Source organism: Fukomys damarensis, unplaced genomic scaffold, assembly GCF_012274545.1.
Source record: "Fukomys damarensis isolate Sample0158 unplaced genomic scaffold, DMR_v1.0_HiC HiC_scaffold_26, whole genome shotgun sequence".
Lineage (NCBI taxonomy): Eukaryota > Metazoa > Chordata > Mammalia > Rodentia > Bathyergidae > Fukomys > Fukomys damarensis.
Window position 1 is genome coordinate 32,337,656 of NW_022900938.1, and position 22,940 is coordinate 32,360,595.

Genomic DNA, 22,940 nt, shown 5'->3' on the forward strand with positions numbered 1-22,940 from the left:
TTTTTTTTTTTTTTTTTTTTGTACCAGGGGTTGAACTCAGGTCCTTGTGCTTGTGAGGCAGACACCGGAACCACTGAGCTAAAACTCCAGCCCTAAAGCCAATGATTTTCATACTACTCTGGTAGGAGTCATTCAGTTCTTTACTGAGTCGCATGCTAATCCTAATAGATGATCAACTTAATTCCACCATTTCTAATTAACCCAGCCTATACTGCTTTTTCCTTTTCCCATTTCCCACCATTTCACTCATTCATCCTGTCCTTATCCATTTTGGAGCCTACTTCCTCTCTCCAAGCAATATTTTAGAAATTCTCTAAGTGATATCATAGTTCTATTATTTAATGTAATCAAATAATAAGTAATTGGGAATAACTAGATGGCAAATATGTGGTAGTAACTAAACAAAGAATCAAACAGATACACCAAAAGTAACTGCCAGAGTTTGTCAGAATGATTAATGTGCAGAGTAACACAAAATATCAAGGAAGCTATAGATCTGTCCCTAGAATCTGGAGAGGAAACAAATAAAAATAGTGGTCTGGAAATGAATAGGAAGATAGGGAAGAACAGCTACACCAAAACTTTATATAATAAAACAGCTATGCCTATAGAGAAATTGAAAGTGTAAATAAGGATCAAAAGGCGTAATAGATAATGTGAAATGGGAAGAAAAGGTCAAAGGGGAAGGGGAATCGGGAGGGGTAGGGAAAAATGAAAAAAATAAATGGAATTAATATGAGAAAATGAGAAAATGGAAACAAAGACTTTGTAAATAGGGAGGGGTGGAGGTCTTAAAGGCAAGGCAGGGAAGTGGGAAAAAATAAGAAACGAAATGTATCATGTACAGGTACAAATTTCCAATGATGAATGTCATTATATTGTATACCTAAAATGTACCAATAAAATTTAAAAAAAACATTTTAATCCCTCCCAATTAAAAAAATATGTATCACCTCATACACTTCTGGAAATCCTTAATTTCTTCTGCTTAAATATATTTCATAATAGCATAAGTTAAGAAATAAAGAAAAATGTGCTTATTACCTTACTCTTAGAGACAGATTAAAACAGTTAAGTGGACACCAATCTAGATGGTTTCTTGATATCTTTTTACATTAGTGCATTTTTGAACATAAAAATTGACAATATCATATATAAAAAAAGAAAACACATAGAAGTTGAAACAACTTGTATGCCAGCCCAAATCACTGATTGTGTCTCTTCAAGTCTGCCGATTTAATAGAACAATCTCATCTACACAGTTAGGAGTTTTTCATACTATTTATTGTTCAAGTTTATCAACTGTTAACAAAGATATAATGCCTCATATGTCATGTGGTGATTACTGGTACTGTTTCTGAACCATAACTGATTCTCCCCCTTTCTACTGACTGTAGGGCATTACCATTAGGTTCGCTGTTAAATGGGTGCGTCCATAAGACAAGACTTGTTCTAGTCAATAAGGTCAGAGCATAAATTATGTGCATGTCCCTTGCAGACTGGAATATTTAAATGTTAAGACCCCCTGAGCTCTTTTTCTATAACATGACAACCAATAATGTGGGGATGAAGCCATGCTTTCAACCAACATCTCTAAGTAACTACAATGAACAGATTAAGCAGAATCTCTACTGATCTATGATGGACACATTTAATGAACCATAAATAGACTTCTGTTATTTTAAGCCACTAAGAATGTAAAGTATGGGGGCCGGGGATATAGCTCAGTGGTTCAGCCGCCTGCCTCACGAGCACAAGGACCTAAAAATTTTAATTAGTATTATCGATCACATTAAGTATGATCTTAAGAAATATAGTAAATTGGTATTTCTTTCCAGGTATGTAAGTAAAGGCCATGGATACATCATAAAGGACCAACTTTTTGATGGACAATGTAAGATGGAGTATTATTGCTGATAATGCCTTGGACTAGTTGGAAATAAAAAGAAATCTAAGTTTTGTCCATACTCTCCAACCAAATCACCACAAAACTACGGAAAGTCAACTTCTGAATAGGCTCTCTGTAGCACAAAATTTTAATTTGGTGAAGTCCTGTTTATGAACATTTTCTTTTATGGATTGTGCTTTTGTAGCCATGTATAAAAACGTCACCTAGTCTTAACTACTCAAGATTTTCTCCTATTTTCCTTCTAAAATTCTTGTAGCTTTATTTTTTACATTATGATTAATGATCTAGTTTGAATTAGTTTTTGTTTATGCTGTGAAGTTTAGGTAAGGTTTTTCATTGTTGTTGTGTGTGTGTTGTTGTTGTAGTTGTTTGCCTAGAGATATCTAACTGAACCAGTACTATTTATTGAGAAGACCATTTTCCCTCCGTTTTATACTTTTTTCTCTTTGTCAAAATTAGGCATGCTTATGTTGGTCTGAAATGATACCTTAAAATAAATCTAAGAGGTGTATTGTTTTCTTTATAATAATTTACTTTAAATTAGGCAGGTCTAGTTCTATTAGAAAAAAATGAAGTCTCTGGAAATTTTAAGCAGTTCGGTAATTAAAATGACCAAATATAAGTTACATGCATGGATGGTTTGATATAACCATAGGATTCATGAATATTATAGAAGACAGAAGGTACTTTCCATAAAAAACAACCCACAAGTTACAAATATCAAGTTACTAAAGATACCAAACATTTCAAGATTCAGTTCTTTTTGCCAACTCCAGAATGATGCCAAAAGCATTAAGAGATATTTAAATGAATGTTTTAGAGACTATATTATAAAATTACATATATATACATATATATATATGTATCACATAAGTATATCTCTCTTTTTGTTTTTGTCACTCCATTTCATCCTTCAAAGATAGAAATTAGCAGGTCTGGGAACACACTAGGTCTTATTCAAGATTTTTTAGTCACTGAATTTACTGTGATCTGCAAAATGTCTGATCACAGTTAATGATCTAAAGGGCTGCAATGTGTTCCAGTTTTCAAGTAAATTCTGCTGACATTTGTTTGAATTGCAAACCAAAGCAAACAAGATTCTTAGAGTATGAATGAGATGTGATGGATGATGAAAAAATAAAATAAAAATTGTAAACCAATTACATGACATTTTCTATAGTGGGAGGGGGAGGAATGAAAGGCTGAACAGATTATTTTCATTTATTCTACTATATCTGGATCTGTTTTCCTCCATGATTATCTGACTGATGTCTCTTTCTACTGGACAATATTAATTTAAATAGTTGCTCATGAAATCTTTGAGGGTAAAGTGCATGATGATTTGCTATACATAGTAACAATCCACAAAAGAAAATTCTTTTGACAATTAAAAATAGATGTTCCTTAGAGAACTTAACTCTTTCTTTGTAGTCTACCAACACTAATTGAGTTTTCTAGGAACTTTATTATCTAATTCGACCCAGACAGAAAGGAGCTGCTATATCATTCAAAATTATGCCTTTGTAAAAGTAATAGAAGTTTCAAAAAGAAACATCCTCTTAGGAAAGGTGGAGTCACGGCAGGTGGAGGTATACATATGGTTGAGATGAAGACAAAGAATAAGTTATGCAATAAGAGCAAACCTAGGCCAGTTTAGGGGGAAATGAAATATATCCAAACCCAGTGTTTATAAACATTAGTGTTTCTTAAATCATACAATCTTCACTGTTCACATTACACTGAAAAATCCAAATGATTTGAAGATTTACTAACATTGATTATCAAATAACTTCACAGGCACTGTTTTAATATAATAATCCTTTTCCACATGACCATGTATGTATCAGAGGCTTAACTGCTACTCCTGCTCTGCTTCTTATGAGCTAATTTGTAGCAAACATTTTTAAAGGGCAACCACCATCGTCAAAGAGTCTCCACCACTAAACAGCTGTGGTAGTTCTGCTCATTTTTATATTAATAACATTACATGTTATTTATAAGCAGAACATTTTAATTGTGTTGATTTCATTAGCCTCTTCAAATGCTTCTCATAGTTTGAAAAAGTGAACAGCTGTTTTTTTACTAACATTTATTAAATAATTATGACTCAAATTTTTAGCTTCAATGTCTAAAATTTTGCTTAAGTTTTATTTGGCAATAACAGTAGGCATGAATTATTCAATATGTCTTATATGACAGGTGCTGTGTGCTGATAAAGTATCATTTTTATTTCTATTACTAGGGCACACAATTGTTAATCCCCCCTGAATACTAACCAGAAGAAAAATATTCTTCAAATTGTTATGCTAATTATGTATTAAAGTTAAATTGTATTTGAAAACTCAAACAGATCATTGAATTAACTCAAAATAGCCTTTTAGGATGAACAAAGTCAACATGAACAAATTATTTCTGCCACTTTAAAATCCACTAAATTTCTAAGTTCCCAATAAATATATTCTGTTTTTCACTGAAGGGTTGAATCTCAGCCAAAATTCATCTACCCTCCTCTTCAGTGTCTGTTACTAATTTGAATGCTCATCAGATGTCTCCCTGAACCTCAAACAGCTGCACCATGAGTGAGGTTCCAAAAGCATGGCTACAAATACAGTTCCTATCTAATATCATTAGAGAAAGCCAATAATTAACTAGATTATCCTTTTTACTTTTTTCAGAAATAGTACATTTAAATAGAATATATTGTATTTGGAAAATACAATGGTAATTTATACATGCTCGTTACACAAGGTAATCCCTTGGTAAATGGTAATATCCTACCTGCTCAGCTATGATAGAGTGAAAGAGGTGGATTCTAGTAGAGCTTTTGCCATCACCACCTTTATGAGAGTGGGAAGATTCTCATGTAGATAGATCCTGGTTAAAAGGAATACCTGACTATTTGATCTGAAGGGTGAAAAGTCACCAATCATTCTAAGAATAAGGGAATTATGCATGCCAAAATATATATTCCAATCTTATCTCTCTGTTCTATTATGAAGAATGAGAGCAAAGAACCTAAAAGAAATGCTTCCAAAAGTACTTCTTAGCAATAGATTAAAGAAATTCTACCCAGCACTCTCTAGTCATTATAACCATGAAATCTCCTTCCTCTATCCAGAAACTCCTAAGTCCTATAACTGGTGGCAACAGATACTCCTGGCCTTAAACACGGAGACATTTATGGAGATAACTTCCTTATCAACAACTGTTTGGTCATCAAAGAGCAAAAGTTATATTACTGATTGGTGGGAGAGATGATCACATATTCTTTCCTGTCACCAAATAAAGATCAATACATATTATATATTTGTAAATTTCCCTTATGGCTAATTTTATGCAGTTGGGGGGAAATTAAGGTAAAGGGTTTTTAAACTTGAAATTGACCAGGTTTTATATAAACTATTAAATTTAACTTTATATTTAAAAAACACTGAGTAAATTGGTTCATTTGTGTAAAAATTATATTAAAGATGTAATGAACAATTACATACCACCAATTAAAAGGAATACAAGCTTTCTGGGAGGCTGAAGCAGGACTAAGCAACAAAGAAAAACCATCTCAAAATTTTTTAAAAAGGAAAAAATAAAATTATCATTATTTGCCGATGACATGATCCTTTACAGAGACAACCCAAAAAATTCCACCAAAGGAATTCTAGAATTAATAAAAAAATTCATTAATTAGCAAGATACAAAATCAATGCTCAAAAATCAAGAGCCTTCCCATGCACCAACAATGAACTTATTGAAAAAGAAATTTAAAAAGGAAAACTATTTTCAAGAGCATCAACAAAAATTACTTGGGAATTAACCTAATGAAGGAAGGAAGTGAAAAACCTCTACAGTGAAAACCATACAACTATAAAGAAGAAAATTGAAGACAGCAAGTAATGGAAAGATATCCCCTGTTCTTGACTAAGAAACCAATACTGTCAAAATGGCCATATTTCCAAAACCTATATACAGACTTAATGCAATGACTGATCAAAATACCAATAGCATTCCTCATAGAACTAGTGAAAACAATCCTAAAATTCATCTGGAACAAAAAGAGGCCTAGAATAGCAAAAGTAATTCCGGAAATCAAGGGCAAAGCAGAAAGCATCACAATCCCTGACTTCAGGTTATACTCAAAACTATAGTAATAAATACAACAAGGTATTGGCACAAAAACAGACATGCAGAACAGAACAGAGGATGCAGAAACAATCCCAGACAATTCAGCTATTCAATTTTTGACAAACAGATCAAAAATATATGCTGGAGGCAAGATAGTCTCCTTAGCACTAGTGCTGGGGAAACTGGCCATCCACACACAGAAAATTGAAACCAAAACCCTAATTCTCGTCGTGTACTAACATAAAATCAAAATTGATCGAAGATATACTTATTAAAACAGAAAAAAAGGAATCTGCTGGAAAATAAAATAGGTAAAACTCTTGAAGTTATAGGCGTAAGCAAGCACTTTATGAACAGAACTCCAATTGCACAAGAAATAACAGCAAGAGTCAACAAATGGGTCTATGTCAGGTCAAAAAGCTTTCTCCCAGCACAGGAAACAACTAACAAAGTGAAGAGACAGCCTACACAATGGGCAATAAATTTTGCCAGGTACTCAGCAGAGACTACTATCTAGAATACATAAAGAATTCAGAAAAATCAAACATATCCCCCTAAAAATACACAATTACCAAATGGGCAACTGAATGGAGTAGATACTTCCCAGATAAATGCAGAATGGCAATAAATATATGAAAAAGTGATCAATATCATTGGGCATTAAAGCAAGATAAATTAAAACAGCAGGGAGATTACATCTTACTCCAGAAAAAAAAAATAGCAATCATCAAGAAATCAAATAATACATTCTGGTGAGGCTGTGTTGAAAATAGAAACCTCCTTTAGGGCTGGAGGGAATGATAACTAGTGCAACCATTATGGAAATCAATATGGAGATTCTTCAGAAAGCTAGAAATAGAAATTTCTATTTCTATTCAACCCTGCTATTCCCCTGCTAGGTATCTTCCCAAAAAAGTTAAAGACATCATATTACAATGATACATGCATGCCAATTCATAATAGCTAAATCTTGGAAGTAGCTTATATGTTAATCAACAGACAAATGTATTTTTTTCTAAAATGTAGTACTATATATAACAGAAAATTACTCTATTATAAACAAGGATAAATTTGAGTTCTTTGTAGTAACATGGATGCTCCTTAAAAACATAATTGCTACAGTCTATATCTAGACGTACCCCAAAGCTTCATGAGTTCATACGTGGGGCTTTGGAAAGGTGATTGGATCTTGGAGATATGATACTCATGAGTGGATTAGTTCAATGATGAAATGATAGCTAAATTTGACTTTGGAAGGAGGTGGTCATTGGGGGTGTGACTTAGAAGGTATATTTTTCTCTTGCCTCCCTTAATCCCTTCCATGCTATGAGTAGTTTCTCTTCTGCCAGGACCCTCTACCATGCTGCCCTGCCTGAGGGCCAGAGGACTGAGGACTGAAACCTCTACAGACTGTAAGCTAAAAGAAACTATGCTTCCTTTAATTTGCAAATGTCAAGTACCGTGTCTCAGTGATGATACAGCAACTAAAATAGTAATGTTAAGTGAAATAAATCAGACACACAAGCTCAAATATCTTATGATTTCTCTCACATGAGCAATACAAAGTATAAATAAAGGGTAAAATAAAAGGTAAAAGGAAACAGGGAAATAAAGCTGCAAATGGTAAGGGGACAAAGAGCTGAAAGAGGAGAGAGGCAAGGAATTTAAAAAGAATGTGTTGTGTGCATGTACCAACTACCCACAATAAATGCAATCATTTTGTGTTGTAAAGAAAGTAAAAAAATTTTTAAATTTTTAAATGAAGCAGGGTTTGCTGGGGAAATGCAGCTCAGAGCTAGGCCTTGGTTTTGGTCCTCAATAAATAAAGAAGTAATATTCAAAAAGGCTAATAAAGAAAAAAATGAAAGATTTGATATAAAACAAGTAAAAAGAATGTAGTCCACAAGAAAAATTTAAAAATACAAAAACATTTCAAAGCTCACTAATATTAAAAGAAAATAAATTAAAACAATGAGATTTATGTTACATATATGAAACAAAAAAATTAAACCATTTGATGATTTAGTGTGGCAAAAATTGAGAGGAAATAAGCATTCTCATACAAGTTAAAAAAACAATTAACAAAAGTAATTTATAGTATCTCTAACAGTAAAAAATGTTTGCTTTCTTAATAAAATTCCACTGTTAGAAATGTATTTGACATATCTACAGAATAATGCCAAAATATATATGTAAATGATCATAACAGCAATTTAATGGAAAAAATTAACCTAAATATTCAACAAGATTAGCAAAACACATGAAATTCACTGATTTAATTGTATGCTGTGCAGTCATTAAAAAGACTAAATAAATCTTTAATAAATAATACATAAAATAATTAAAATATATTATTAAATGTAAAAAGTAATACATGAACACTGTATATTATATACTCCCTATTTTATAAATTGTATTTACAAGTTAATCTTGGTATTAAAGTTTTTTGGAAATATGCAGAAAACCTCAACAACAATGATGATCTTTGAAGAAAGATATTTTAAATAAGGGTAGAGAAATACTTTTTGTTTTCTACTATCCTATATTTTTAAAATTTCAAATATTGGTGGTTATTAGTTTTATTTTTAAGTGTCAACAGGAATGAACTAGATGATAGCCATTCTAGTTTTCTTCTATTTACTTTTAGTATTTTTAAAATAAAGAAGCTTCAAAAACTAATCAAAATATAACAAGTTAACTGAACTAGTATTACTCATAATTTTCATTATCATGGTTGAACATTTAATTCCACACCAACAATGGTTGTATAAAAATAAGGCAATAATTAAACATGGCCACAAGTTTAACATGATCTGAAGTTCTATGGCTTTCTGGAATGCAATCATTATGCATAGCAAATATATACTAATAAAAAATAAAGATTAACCATCACAAATATACACGATTATTATTTGTCAAAAAAATAAAGCTTCCTTTCTGGATAGCATTAATGAGTATGTTCCACAGAAAAAGTTTCTGACAACTAGAGCTGCCTGTCCATTGAAAGGATAGCATAACAAAAAGATAACCCCTGAATCAAGATGTATTTCAGTACTATCTCACTCTGCTTCTCTGTTTTTCTGCCTTGAAGAGTTAATTCATTAAATAGCTGCCCAGGGAAGCTATCTTTATCCCCTCCCCTTTACCTTTTGCTTTACAGAGTAGCTATTAAATGTTTGGTCCTTAAGGCAAAAATTAACATTAATTGGGATCTTGGTAGAAATGCAGGACTAGAGACTCAACTACTTAAGCATTACTAATTGCATATTTTAATAAAGCCCTAGATGCTTTGTATTCACACAAAAAATTGGAAAGTAGTGAGCAAATGGCAGCATAAGGCAAACCTATGGCATGCATGCTGCTGGGGGCATGTCAGCATGTGAACCAAGTTACTCCAACAGCCAAGCATAAGATAATAGTTGTTGTTTTTTTTAAATAAAACCTCAGTATTCGGGTTTAGTGGCAGTGTTGTCACTTTGTGATAAATAAGTGGTTTTTATTTTGGGCACTCAGTCTCTAAAAAGTTCACCACAGTTTCTTATGAACACTTGTATCACAGCATGCATTATACTGCATTTACAAATTTGGTGGCTTGTCCACTGTGTTAAAAATAGTACAGTACTGGCAAAAAAAAAACAGACCTGAGGATCAGTGGAATATACTAGAAGATGCAGAAACAACTCCAGATATACTCAGCTACCTTATCTTTGACAAAGGAGCCAACCATCCTCACTGGAGGAAAGATAGCCTCTTTAATAAATGGTGTTGGAAAAACTGGATTTCAACCTGCCAAAGATTAAAACTAGACCCTTATCTTTCACCATGTACTAAACTAAAATCCAAGTGGATTAAAGATCTAAATTTTAAACAGAAACACTAAACTTGTTGGAAGATAAGCTAGGTAGAACTCTTGAAGATACTGGCATAGGAAAAGATTTTATGAACAAATCCTCGGTAGCATGGGAACTAGCACAAAGGATCAAAAACTGGAATCTCATCTTATTAAAAAGCTCCTTCACTGCAAAAGAAACCACCAACAGAGCTAAGAAACAACCTACAATGCGGGAAAAAAGTTTTTCCAGCTGCTCCTCAGACAAAGGACTATTATCTAGAATATACACAGAACTCAAAAATATCAGATCCCCCTAATATAAAGACCTGGTTCAAAAATGGACATCTGAAATGAACAAACATTTCTCAGACAAAGAAATAAAAGCATCAAGTAAATACATGAAAAAATGTTCCACATCACTGATCATTCGAGAGATGCATTTGAAAACAACACTGAGATTCCACCTCACCCCACAAAGAATGGTTGCTATCAAGAAATCAAGCAATAACAAGTGCTGGAGGTATGGGGAGAAAGGAACCCTTCTTCCTTGTTGTTGGGAGTGCAGACTGGTGCAACCACTGTAGAAATCAATATGGAGATACCTCAAAGAACTAGGATTGGAAATTCTATTTGACCCAACTATTCCCATGCTAGGTATCTTCCCGAATGAATTAAAAGAATACCACAGTCATATATGCTCACCCATGTTTATAGCAGCCCAGTTTTTAATAGCTAAATTTTGAAACAACCCAATTGCCCAACAGCTGGAGACTGGATAAAGAAGATGTGGGTTTTTTTTATAAAATGGAGGACATACTCAACCATAAAGAATGAGAAACTAGACATTTATAGCTACGTGGATGCACAGTGAGAACATGCTCTTAAATGAAATTAATAGGACACATATGTATAAGTACTGTATAGTTTCTCTGGTGTGATAAACTAAAAGTGTAAATAAGGGTCAAAATGTATAATTGATATTTTGTAGTAGGAAGAAAAGGTCTAAAGGTATTGGGCACATGGGAGGGGTAGGGGAAGGTAAAAAGGGAAGAGAAAAAATAAGATCTAAGGAAAAAAATGGGAACACAAAGTCTCTGTAAATAGGGTGGAGATGGGAAAGGAGGCTAGGGGAATGAGGGAAAATAAGAACCAAGATATGTCATGTAAAGGTATAAGATCCCAATGATGAATGTGACTGTACTGTATATCTAAAATGTACCGATAAAGATTCAGTTTATAATAAAAAAAAATTGGTGGCTTGTCTAAATGAGACTGAAGTTGTTAAAAGCAAATATAAGATGTGTTGCTGTTTTTACTGTTGTTGTTGTAGTTGTTGTCATTCTATATTCATTACATACAGCCTATAATGCATATTCCATAAATGTTTGTGAGTAAATGAACAAGAACAAATGAAAAATAAGCACACAATTCAATTCATCTTTTATAGTAACTTATAAAGTATATAACAGCCTATAAATATTAATTCTAAATGACAAGTAATTTTAAAGAATATTTTGAATACCACTCTGTTTAAATGTATCCATATCCTAGAAACATGTTACAGAATATTTTTATTCTTACCAAATAGCACATGAGATCCAACACCGTACTTAAAGCTTTTGATCATATTTGTTTTTTCTCTCTAAAGAGCCCTACACTGAAATTATCACATAATATTACCAGTTTGAGAGTAAGCTAGCAGCTGAAAAGATAGAATAAAGTACTTTTAGAATTCTATTGTTTTGTTGATGGCACACCAGTTACATTGCTATTTATCTTTAAGACTGCAGCTGTTGCTGGGTCTGTGTCACTGTTTACTATAATCACTGCCTTCAGATTTCATTCTGACCCATTTCCCATCATGGGCTATGCCCAGGCCAGATGAACTTCAAAATCTAGCAGCAAATATAATTGTTTGCAAAACTGTTGTAGTGGGAATTATTTTTTCTTGTAACACAAAAATTATTTGATAAATATTCACCCTTAAACCAAAGTCCTCACCTTGCTGTTTCTCGCCATTCAGCATCCTCACCTTCACGCAAGCAAATCTCATCCAGTTCTGTGAAAAGGTCATGAGGAATGTGTTCCTCGTCATCATCCTCAGTCCCAAGAATAAACTGTACCCGCTGTGATGGGGTGTCTACGAAAAATCAGAGACATGAGTATGTATCACCATGACTCCAAGCCTAAAACGTCCTAGTCACTAAATTCGGTACCCCAAACTTACATCTCCTTTATCTATGCTGCCACATTTATCCAGTGAAGACTTGAGAATTACAAGTAAATTTAACATAACATTAGGTGTAATATAATCTGGAATCATGAGGGGGAGGAAATAAAATTATCCATATCCACAGATGACATGATTTTTCTACAAAGTCCCATGAAATCTACCAAAAATTCCTAGAAATTAGTTTAGTAAGATTATAGGATACCAGATTACACAAAATCAGTCATACTTATATACATTAGAATTGAAAAATTAGAAACAACAAAAAAGAATTTATAATAGCTTCAAGAAAGCTCTAGATATAAATTTAACAAAATGTGGAAGAGCTGTACTCTGAAAAGTATAGTAAAACTTAAATAAATTATTTGAAATTAAAGAGCTAAATAAATGAATATATGTATAGTATCTTTATCTTTATAGATGCATAGCTTCCATGGATTAGAAAAACATAGATCAGACACTATCCAAATTGATCTATAGTAGTAATGTAATTTCAGTGAAACTCCCAGAAGAATTTTTGTAGCTGAGGATAAATTAATTCTAAAATTTACATAGAAAGTAAAAGAAATAGAATAACCAGGCAGTTTTAAAAAGAACAAAACTGGGGAAACCCATATTATCTGATTTTAAGAATCACAGATATTTCTTGAATTATGATGGGGTTATGTCTTCATAAATCCATCCTAACTGAAAATAGCCAAAAATGTATTTACAACAACTATCTTACTGAACATCATAGTTTAACAACATAATAGAGTATGGATTGTTTACCACTGTGTTCATATGGCTACCACAGGGAGCTACGGCTCACTCCCACTGCCCAGCAGGGGCAGAACAGAGTATCTTACCTCTTTCAGAAGAGAGTGCTGCACTGCAGATTGCTAAACTAGGAAAAGATCAAAATTCAAAGTAGGGTTTCTACTGAATGTGTGTTGCTTTTGTGCCATGTAAAGGTGAAAACTGTATGCCAAACTACAGTAAACTGGTAGCCCTCTGTATTTTAAAGTTATACTAATCAAGAAAATGTCCTGGCAATGGGATAGACAACAATGCAAAGGACTGAAGGTTTTTGTGCCCCAAAACTCATAGTTTGAAATTCTAATTTTTTATTGTACCGGGCATCGAACTTGGGACCTTTCATTTGCAAGGCAGGTGACAGCACCACTGAGATAAATCCCTGGCCCTGAAATATTAATTTTTAATATGATGGCATACAAAAGTCAGATCTTTGGGAAGATATTATTAGCTCATGAGGGTGAAGCCTTTAAAATGGAATGAGTACTTTTATATAAACAGACCTCAGAGAACTAACTCTCTTACACTCTTCCGTTGTGCAAAGATAAAAGGAGAAACCCTTCAATCTTGAAGAGAATCTGACGTTGCTGGTACCTTATCTCCAACGTCCCACCTCCACACTGTGAAAAATAAATTTCTGAGGTTTATTTACTCCTAAATCATGTAACTTTGTTATAGCATACTGAACAGTCTCAGATATACCTAGATCCAGAAAAATATCAAGAAGAGAGCATCCAGAAAAATAGTCCAAATAAAAATGGGCAATTGATTTTTTGAAGAGATGTGCAAAGGCAATTGAATATAAGATATACTTCATCTTTCTTATGTGTGTTTTCAACAAATAGTGTGGGACAATTGGACATCCACATGTAAAACAAGAGAAATTTGAACTAAATCTCACATCTTTTACCAAAATTAACTCAAATTTAATCTTTGGTTTTTTTTTTTTTTGGTAGCAGGTATCGAACTCAGGTCCTTGCGCGGCAGCACCATTCAGCTCAATCCCCAGCACTCAATCACCTTTTTTAGTGTGAAATATAATACTAGAAAACTTTAAAAGAAAACCTTTTGATCTTTAGGCGAAGAGTTTTAAAATTTGATACAAAAAACATAATTCATAACAGAAAAATTAATAAATAAAAACTTATCAACATTTAACAAATTCAATGAAAGTCACTTTTAAAGAAATGTAAGACCAAGTTATAGAAGAAAAGAAAAATATTTGCAAATTGTATGTTCAACAAAATCCTAGAATATATTTTAAAAATTCTTAAAACAACAGTAAAGAAAAGCAGCTTAATTAAAAATGGGTACAGATAATTCAACAGAGAAAAATATGAGTTGCAAATAAGCACATGAAATATTGTCAGTGATTTCCGTTTATTTCCATGAGGTAAATTGTCAAGATATAAATCAAAGAAAAGTGTCCAGAGGCCATGGATTTAGCTCAGTGGTTTCAGCACCTGCCTTGCAAGTGCAAAGTCCCAAGTTCAATCCTTGGTACAAAAAAAGAAAAAAAGAAAAGTATCGAAATTTACCTTGCCAGTTTCATGGATTCTGGCAAAAGACATGATTACTTGGTTGGGGGGTTGAGGCCAAAGACAGTTTACTACTCAGAGCAACAGCAGCACTCAGAATATTATTATGTGTGTTGGATCCTCGAGTCACTTCTAGCACAGAAAGATGTACTAAAGGCAAGGAGATGCTGCACATATTAATCAGAGGTGTTACAGGAGAGGCCAATATAAGGAAACCCATGCTATTCATAATGAAGTCTCTGATTTTTGCACCACAGGGAGACATTATCTTTATTTCACCAGATAGTACACAAATTTTGCCTTTTAACCCAGAGAGGTACACTTTTCTATCTTCCCCGTCTGTCTACTATATGAACATCACTGAAAAGATAGGCAAAAATGTAGTCAGTTGACTCTCCTCATAAAATGTACAATCTGCATATAATATGCAATCTGTATATAACATTCCTTATTACCATAAGCAATGTGAGCAATGCATGGAGAGCTCTCCCCAAAACCATTTCCATAGTCATTCTGATCACTCTCAGAAAAATTATCTTTATTTGAATTTAAAGCTTTTTGTTGAAATTTAAACTTACTTCTAAACATTAACCATCTTCCTGCCTCTAAGAAACACCAATTTTATTTGCTCATTCAATTCACACAAGATGTAAACAAAAAGAAAAATTCTTGAGATTTTTGTTATTAGTATCTTCTCTCATTTATTTTGTTAAAGATTATATGATTAGTTCACCTCCAAGTGTATTCTAAGTTGCTGGGTATATGATCAAAACACAAAACTTATATATTTCTATACAACAAAAGCAATTAGAAACTTCAGTAGAAAAAATTGCATTTACTTGAGAAATAAAATAGGTTTCAAGCAATAAGCTTAACAAAATTATGTAATCCATTTGTGATGAAAATAAAGCTTTATTGTATTGTGTTAAAAAAATCTAATTAAGGGCTGGGATTTAGCTCAGTGGTGCTGCCACCTGCCTTGCAAGTGCAAGGTCCCAAGTTCAATTCCTGGTACCAAAAATAAATAAATAATCTAATTAAATGAATGAATGTATATTCATGGGAAGATTCAATAATGGTAAAAAATCAAACAAACTCAATATTACTCCAGTAATTATCTGGTATATTTTAAACATTTTTAAAACACAATAGAATGAGAAAATCAGTAACAAGTATATCATGATTATTGAAAACTATGATATTAAGCATTTTACTTATGAAAATGAACTGAATAATAAATTAACTTAAAAGAATACATTTACTTTATCCTAATATTTATTACTTCAGAGAATAAAGGTAAAAAAATAAACATATAATTCTAATTATTTAACAATTATCATAACAATATAATTTGTTTATGTTTCTATATAAGTAAATATTTGTAGTGGGACCCTAATCCCTGCCTGCCTCATTATCTTCATCTTCTGTCACTCTTTTGCATGCTATTGCATTCTGGGTTAATTAGTCTTCTTTAAGATTCTTAAAAAAATCATGTTCCTTCTCATCTCATGGTCTTTGCATATACCGTTTCCTCTAGCACTTCTATATCTCTTCTTGCTCTCTGCTTAAATATTATTGCACTGACTTCTACCTAATTACCCTTGCAAAACACATACTTATCCACATATGAGCACATTTGTGTGCTATTATGTCAGTCTACTCTTATCCTAACTTGGAATCTTACATTTATCTCACTTGTAATTAGCTGTTACACTAGCTTCAATTGTAACTAATTTATTGTTTATTGACTGAGTTTATCCCTATCTTCCCTGTTAAAATATACGAATTACAAAGGTAGGAGCTATGTATACTTATTCATTGCTATATTGTCAGTACATCTCCATAGCTTAATAAATACTTTTTAAAGGAATTTATCTTTTAAAAAAATAAATATACATATATTAATTTATAGCCAAAATATATACATTTTTATCTTATTACATGCACCTTTTTGTATTCAAAAATGAATCTGGATGACACATCAGTTTTTGTTGGTTGGTCAGTTTTTGCAGTGCTGCAGCAAAACCCAAGACCTCGTGCATATGAGGTAAGTGCTTTACAACTGAGGTACACATCCAAACCATTTGGTGTTTTGCAAGAAAAAAAAACTTGTTCAATGTTCTCAAAGTCTTTTTCTGGAGCATGAGATTTCAGTAACAGTCACAAATCTTATCTACACGAGAAATAGAAGTTCAGAGCAGTCAATATAAAAGCAAACTTTTGTCTACTAAACTGAATATAACAGAAGCATTTATATAAATATATGATTAAATCATGATAAAATATTTGCATTATTATTCGACACTGACATTGTATAAGAAACCATATTAACTATACTAATGAAGAAAACAAAAAGAACTAAGCAATTCAGATAAAAATAGATGTTCTTATAAAATAAGAAGAAAAGTACTCAGCCTATCTCAATTTAACTGCTCTGGATCTGTTGTTATTTATTTTGTTCTTATAAGGTGCATTCCTTGGGAGCATATATTTTCAGAGCATTTAGAAAACTTATTTTTAAATGTATATTTTAAATAGAGAAAACACACAAAATTTCCTCAATGCATTTTTACAACATGAATAAGCATTCCCTTCATATTTCTAAAGTGAAATATAGCCAGTACAAATAATATAAAAACAAAGTGAAATCATTTATATGAATTAGATGTTGAGATTTTATGAGCCTCCATGACAATTTTATTACCTTATTAATCAAGAGATCCCTGTGACTAGGCAGTTTGTTAAATGATGGACAGAAGAGAAATGCCAGTTAAAGAAAAGGGATACTGACATCTTATTAGATTTATTGAGTAAATAAAGCAGTGTCTTTTGTATTTCAGCATTCAGTCTGGTTGTGTTTTGATCAGTCAATTTACTAGTTGTAGGTATTGGGTATACATCTCAATTCTTTTAAGTGCTACCGCACAATTACTTTTTGAAATGTTTAAAATATGCTTGAAATATACGATGAATACATACTAGTAAATAATAAAAGATGATCATTAAGTACTAGTTTATCTGGTACTTAATGCTACAAGAATAAAGAAGAGAAAAATAAATGAAGGTTATCATGGTAAGGGAGAGTTTTCACAGGAAGAGGTAGGAAGTCAAGTCACATTAGCACTACGAACATATTTTTTACTATAAAAAGAAGACCCAAGATAACTAAAAACATTATAAATATTTCAGTTTAGGTAATGGATTCAAGAACTGGATAATACAAGAAAACATTTCAAAAACCGAAGTTCAAGATATAGATGGGCAGTCAGCAAATAACTTCACAGAAAAGAAAGGTAAGGTGAATTTTGAATACTATTTTTGAAAACTAAATTCCAGTAACGAGATTCATCATGCTAGGCTGTAAACAAGTAATCAGCCTAAGTCCAAATAAGCAAACCTTCTCAAGCAAACTGGTTTTGTAATAGGAAAATTGGAGTACAAATGAATATTTCACTAAGGATAGATTTGGTGATGGTTGTAATTATGATACAGGCTTAACTGCAAGAAATGAGGAGATTGAAAACCTGAAGGAAGAATGAGAAAATAATAACACAATTAATTAAGAGACTTGTCAATAAGGAGCTAGTATTGTAGGCTGAATGTTCAAACTCCAATTTCCAGGTATGCTGAATTGAAGCTGACCATGAGATAAATATGTAAAAGTCAAGAGGTAGATGAAGATTTAAGATTGGATTCTGAAAGAGAACAGGGTCAGAAATGGGCATTTAAGTGACATTTAATTAAAGAAGTAATTAGATTATAAATATATAGATCATGACTGAAAACTGAAGAATAGGGAGAGGAGATTAAACATTGGAGAAATGAGCAGGTTTAAAATTGGGGCAATGAAACAGGAGTTAACAAAAGAATCAGATGAGAAATAGGAAGATATGTAAAAGGATCAACATTAAACAAATATTTAATGAATACTTTCCTTCATTCATGTACTGTTATAAGTAGTGGAAAAGACAGATGTAAACAAAAAAAATCTCTGCCCAGATCTTGCATTTGATTAGAAGAGTAGTGTTACACAGAACAAAGCAGAAAAGGATTTTAAAAAAAAAAGGTCAATAATGTCAGATGCTCTAGAGAACAGAGTAAGACTAACAGGATTTGGCTAGCCTAATTTTAATTAACAGTGGAATTGCAAGGAACATTTATTACTCTTGTAATCATAAAATTATATTTCCACTTGAAATACAGATTATTTTCAACAAATAGTAATAAAAATAGAATTTAAATAACTATACTACTAGAAAGAATCCATAATAGAATCAAATTAGAAATTTAAAAGTTCTTAAGTGAATTTATCTTTGCCTTATTCATAATGTTACTCATATCACCTTAATTATCACATACTAATTAACCAGAGTCTTAAATAGATTGTTGCTAATAATCAGTGAAAATACTCTCCTTTATCTAGACCCTCTCCAAGAGCCTCCATTTTTAGACCTTTTCTGGACAGAAGACAACAAATATGTTAATAAATATGTTTCTTATATCAACATAACAAATAAAATAAAACATGTAGACCTAGGAATTACTACTTTAATATGTGATCTCATTGATGTGAAGTACACAGTCCTCACACACTGTGGCATTTAGTTTAAAGAAATGATTTACAAAATGTTTACCACTGTTTTAGTTACTTTTCCCTTTGCTGAGACAAAATGTCCGGCACTCAAGTTAAAGAACAAAACATTTATTGGGCTCACTGTTTGTAGAGGTTTCAGTTCATAGCTGGCTAGCTCCAAGGTAGGGCAGCATAGCAGGGAGCACCACAGAAGAGAAACAGTTTATGGCAGGCAGAAGGGAGCAAGGCAGCAAGGTAGAAGTGATGACCCCCTCTGTGTCCCTTTATCCTATCTCAGCTACCCACCCTTAGCGCTCACACTCAGAGTAAGGCAGCTTTAATCCAACTTTGCACCATTTATCAATTCCACCCTAATACCCTTGATCCCAGCATCTCACACCCTCTTCCAAAACTCCCCACCTATGAATGACTACATAGGCTTTTGGGGGACATCTAAATTAAAGCTGTAACAACCATAAGGCATTTCTAGATTACAGACAATTTCCTTCCTCTCTATCCTTATGTACATCAAATAAATCAGTGTTCCGATTATTTTTCTTAAGAAAACATGAAATGATGACAAATTTTGTGATTCTGTTTCAATTTCATGTCTCTGGGCTCCCTGAAATTCAATATTTTTTCATTTTTTGATGAACTTTAAATTTTTGTTCTGCAATATATTTTGTCCATTTGAATTACTATATTTTAATTAATTCATATAATTGAAATAGACATAATGCTAACTAGTAATTTTGTTATAAGGAAATAAATGGCTAAAATGAATTTTCAGTTGAAATAGTGAATATTTCTCTCCAAATGGTGATGTGAGACTAGAGGCATAATTTACACTGTGTTTCTGAAGACTTAAATATATGATTTTAACTGTTCACCCACACCGAAATAAAAGTGCAACAAAACGCAAACAGTGCACACATGTTTTTAGTAGATTTCTCCAGAGAGATCTGTAATTCAACTCCCAGTCTCCATAATCCTCTCAAAACTGAAGAGAGTAAGTGCAGCTGTCTGCCTCCCCTCAAGACAACAGAATGGAACTCCAAGAGCAACAAAACAGTTTTAATTTCCCTTAAATGCATTGGAACATGATTTGTGCCAAGGCAACATGAAGTCTACCTATCTGCTGATGGCTGAGATTGCTGCTTTGAATGAGGGTGTGGGGGTGTTTTTGTGGAATCACAAATGGGCCACATTTAAGGGAAGTGAGGGACAGAGAAAGATTGTGAATGACAATGAAAAAATGACTATGTAATGAGGGAGTCATCTCAGATCTGGTCTCAGAGGCTGCCATAAAGCAATAAGAAAACTTCAGTGTAGAGAACCTATCACTGTAATTGAATGTAATTATACAGAACATGTAATAGGGCAGAAGAGAGTGCCAATAAGAAAAGTTCCAGGAAAAAATGAGTAAATTAATCCTTACTAAACCTACAGTGCATAACATCAACTTGTAATAGTAGTGGGGGCATGAAGAATTTCCTGTTTCATCCTCGTTAGTTCTGCTCATTTCCACTGTTCCAAATCTAGAGGATCAGAAACAACAGTTGGAGAAATGTCTTGATTAAGTAGAAAATGTTCAAGGTAGAAAACATTTAAAAATCAACTTCATATTTTTCCTCACTATGGGGTTCCCATCTATGACAGGACCAGGAAAGAGAAGAAGCACAAAGCCCATGGTCAACCTAAGTTCAAACTTTTCACCATTATATAAAACCAAAGATTCTAATTTCTAGTCAGAGGACTTGGGTTACCTAAGAGAGACTAGAAAAGTTTAGGATCCCATCAGAGTCTTCATTCAGGAATAGAATAGCAATTTGACCCCCTGAATAATTAAAAAAGGAAAGTATGAGATAGGGTACTTTATGATGGAGTCTCACAAGTCATGTTTATTCAGTGTGAGTTATAAGAGCCTGCTAGGGATTTAGTTCAGTGGTTCTGCCGCCAGCCTCGCAAGCACAAACTCAGCCTCCTGAGTTCAATCCCCAGTACAAAAAAAAAAAAAAAAGAAGAGCAAGAAGAGCCTTACAAATGATTTGCCTTTAAACTCTATATTTCATTGTAGTAGTAACTGACTATAGTGAAGTTATAAAGACAGAAAAACAAACCAGGGAAAGATACAACTAAAAGGGAGAATTACAGACCAATCTCCTTAATGAATATAGATGCAAAAATCCTTAATAAGATACTAGCAAACAGAATACAGAGGTTTATTAAGAAGATCATCCATCCTGACCAAGTTGGATTTATTCCAGAGATGCAAGGGTGGTTCAACATACAAAAGTCAATAAATGTAATACATTATATTAACAAAGTCAAGGACAAAAACCATACGATCCTCTCAATAGATGTAGAAAAAGCATTTGATAAAATTAAACACCCATTCATGATAAAAACCTTGCAAAAAATTGGAATAGTTGGTCTAAACCTCAATTTAATAAAGGCTATCTATGAAAAACCACCAGCCAACATCATATTAAATGGCCAAAAACTGAAAACCTTCATGTTAAAATCAGGAACAAGACAAGGATGCCCATTATCACCACTTCTCCTCAATATAGTTCTGGAAACATTAGCCACAGCAATTAGACAAGAGAAAGAAATTAAAGCAATAAAGATAGGAAAGAAAGAAGTTAAACTGTCATTATTTGCTGATGATATGATACTCCACATTGAAGATCCAAAAAACTCCACCTAAAAACTTCTAGACTTAATTGACAGATTCAGTAGAGTATCTGGATACAAGGTGAATAACCAAAAATCAATAGCCTTCTTATACACAAATAGCAGACTCACAGAGAGAGAAATAAGGGAAAAAATTCCTTTTACAGTAGCATCCAAAAAAATGAAGTATCTAGGAATCAATCAAACAAAAGAAGCAAAAGATCTCTACACTGAAAACTAAAACACTCTGAAAAAAGAAATTGAAGAGGATATAAAAAAATGGAAAGATATCCCCTGCTCCTGGGTAGGAAGAATCAACATAGTGAAAATGGCCATACTACCAAAACTGCTATATACATTCATTGCAATGCCAATTGAAATTCCAACACTATATTTCACAGAACTAGAAAAAAGAATCCAAAAATTCATTTGGAACAATAAGAGACAGAATAGCAAAAGCCATTTTAGGCAATAGACATATGGCACCAGGTATAACAATTCCCAATTTGAAACTATACTACAAAGCCACTATGATAAAAACAGCATGGTACTGGCAAAGAAATAGGCCTGAGGATCAGTGGAAAAGACTGGAAGACACAAAAATAAACCCAGATGTACTCAGCTACCTCATCTTTGACAAAGGAGCTGCCCATCCTCAGTGGAGGAAAGATAGCCTCTTTAATAAATGGTGTTGGAAAAACTGGATCTCAACCTGCCACAGATTAAAATTAGACCCTTATCTTTCGCCATGCACTAAATTAAAATCCAAATGGATTAATGATCTAAATATTAAAACAGAAACATTAAACTTGCTGGAAGGTAAAATAGGCAGAACTCTGGAAGACATTGGTATAGGAAAAGACTTTATGAACAAATCCTCAGTAGCACGGGAACTAGCAGATAGAGTCAACAACTGGGATCTCATCTTACTAAAAAGCTTCTGTACTTCAAAAGAAACCATTAGCAGAACTAAGAGACAATCTAAAATGTGGGAAAAAATTTTTACCAGCTGTTCCTCAGACAAAAGACTATTATCAAGGATATATAAAGAACTCAAAACAATCAGCCCTCCCAAGTATAAAGACCTGATTCAAAAATGGGCATCCAAAATGAACAGACATTTATCAGACAAAGAAGTAAAAGCAACAAGTAAACATATGAAAAAATGTTCCACATCACTGATCATTGGAGAGATGCATTTGAAAACAACACTGAGATTTCACCTCACCCCACAAAGAATGGCTGCTATCAAGAAATCACACAATAAC

The 22,940-nt window shown here is 32.9% G+C and overlaps 1 protein-coding gene across 8 annotated transcripts in view; it reads right to left on the reverse strand.

Moving 5' to 3' along the window:
- Window positions 1-22,940, reverse strand: part of Slc4a10 (solute carrier family 4 member 10) — a 319,554-nt gene that overhangs the window by 87,297 nt on the left and 209,317 nt on the right. For all 8 annotated transcript variants that reach the window (XM_019204974.2, XM_010606839.2, XM_010606841.3 and 5 more), the window contains one exon: window positions 11,862-12,000. In XM_019204974.2, coding sequence (XP_019060519.1) covers window positions 11,862-12,000 — 139 coding nt within the window. The remainder of the gene's footprint in view (window positions 1-11,861; window positions 12,001-22,940) is intronic.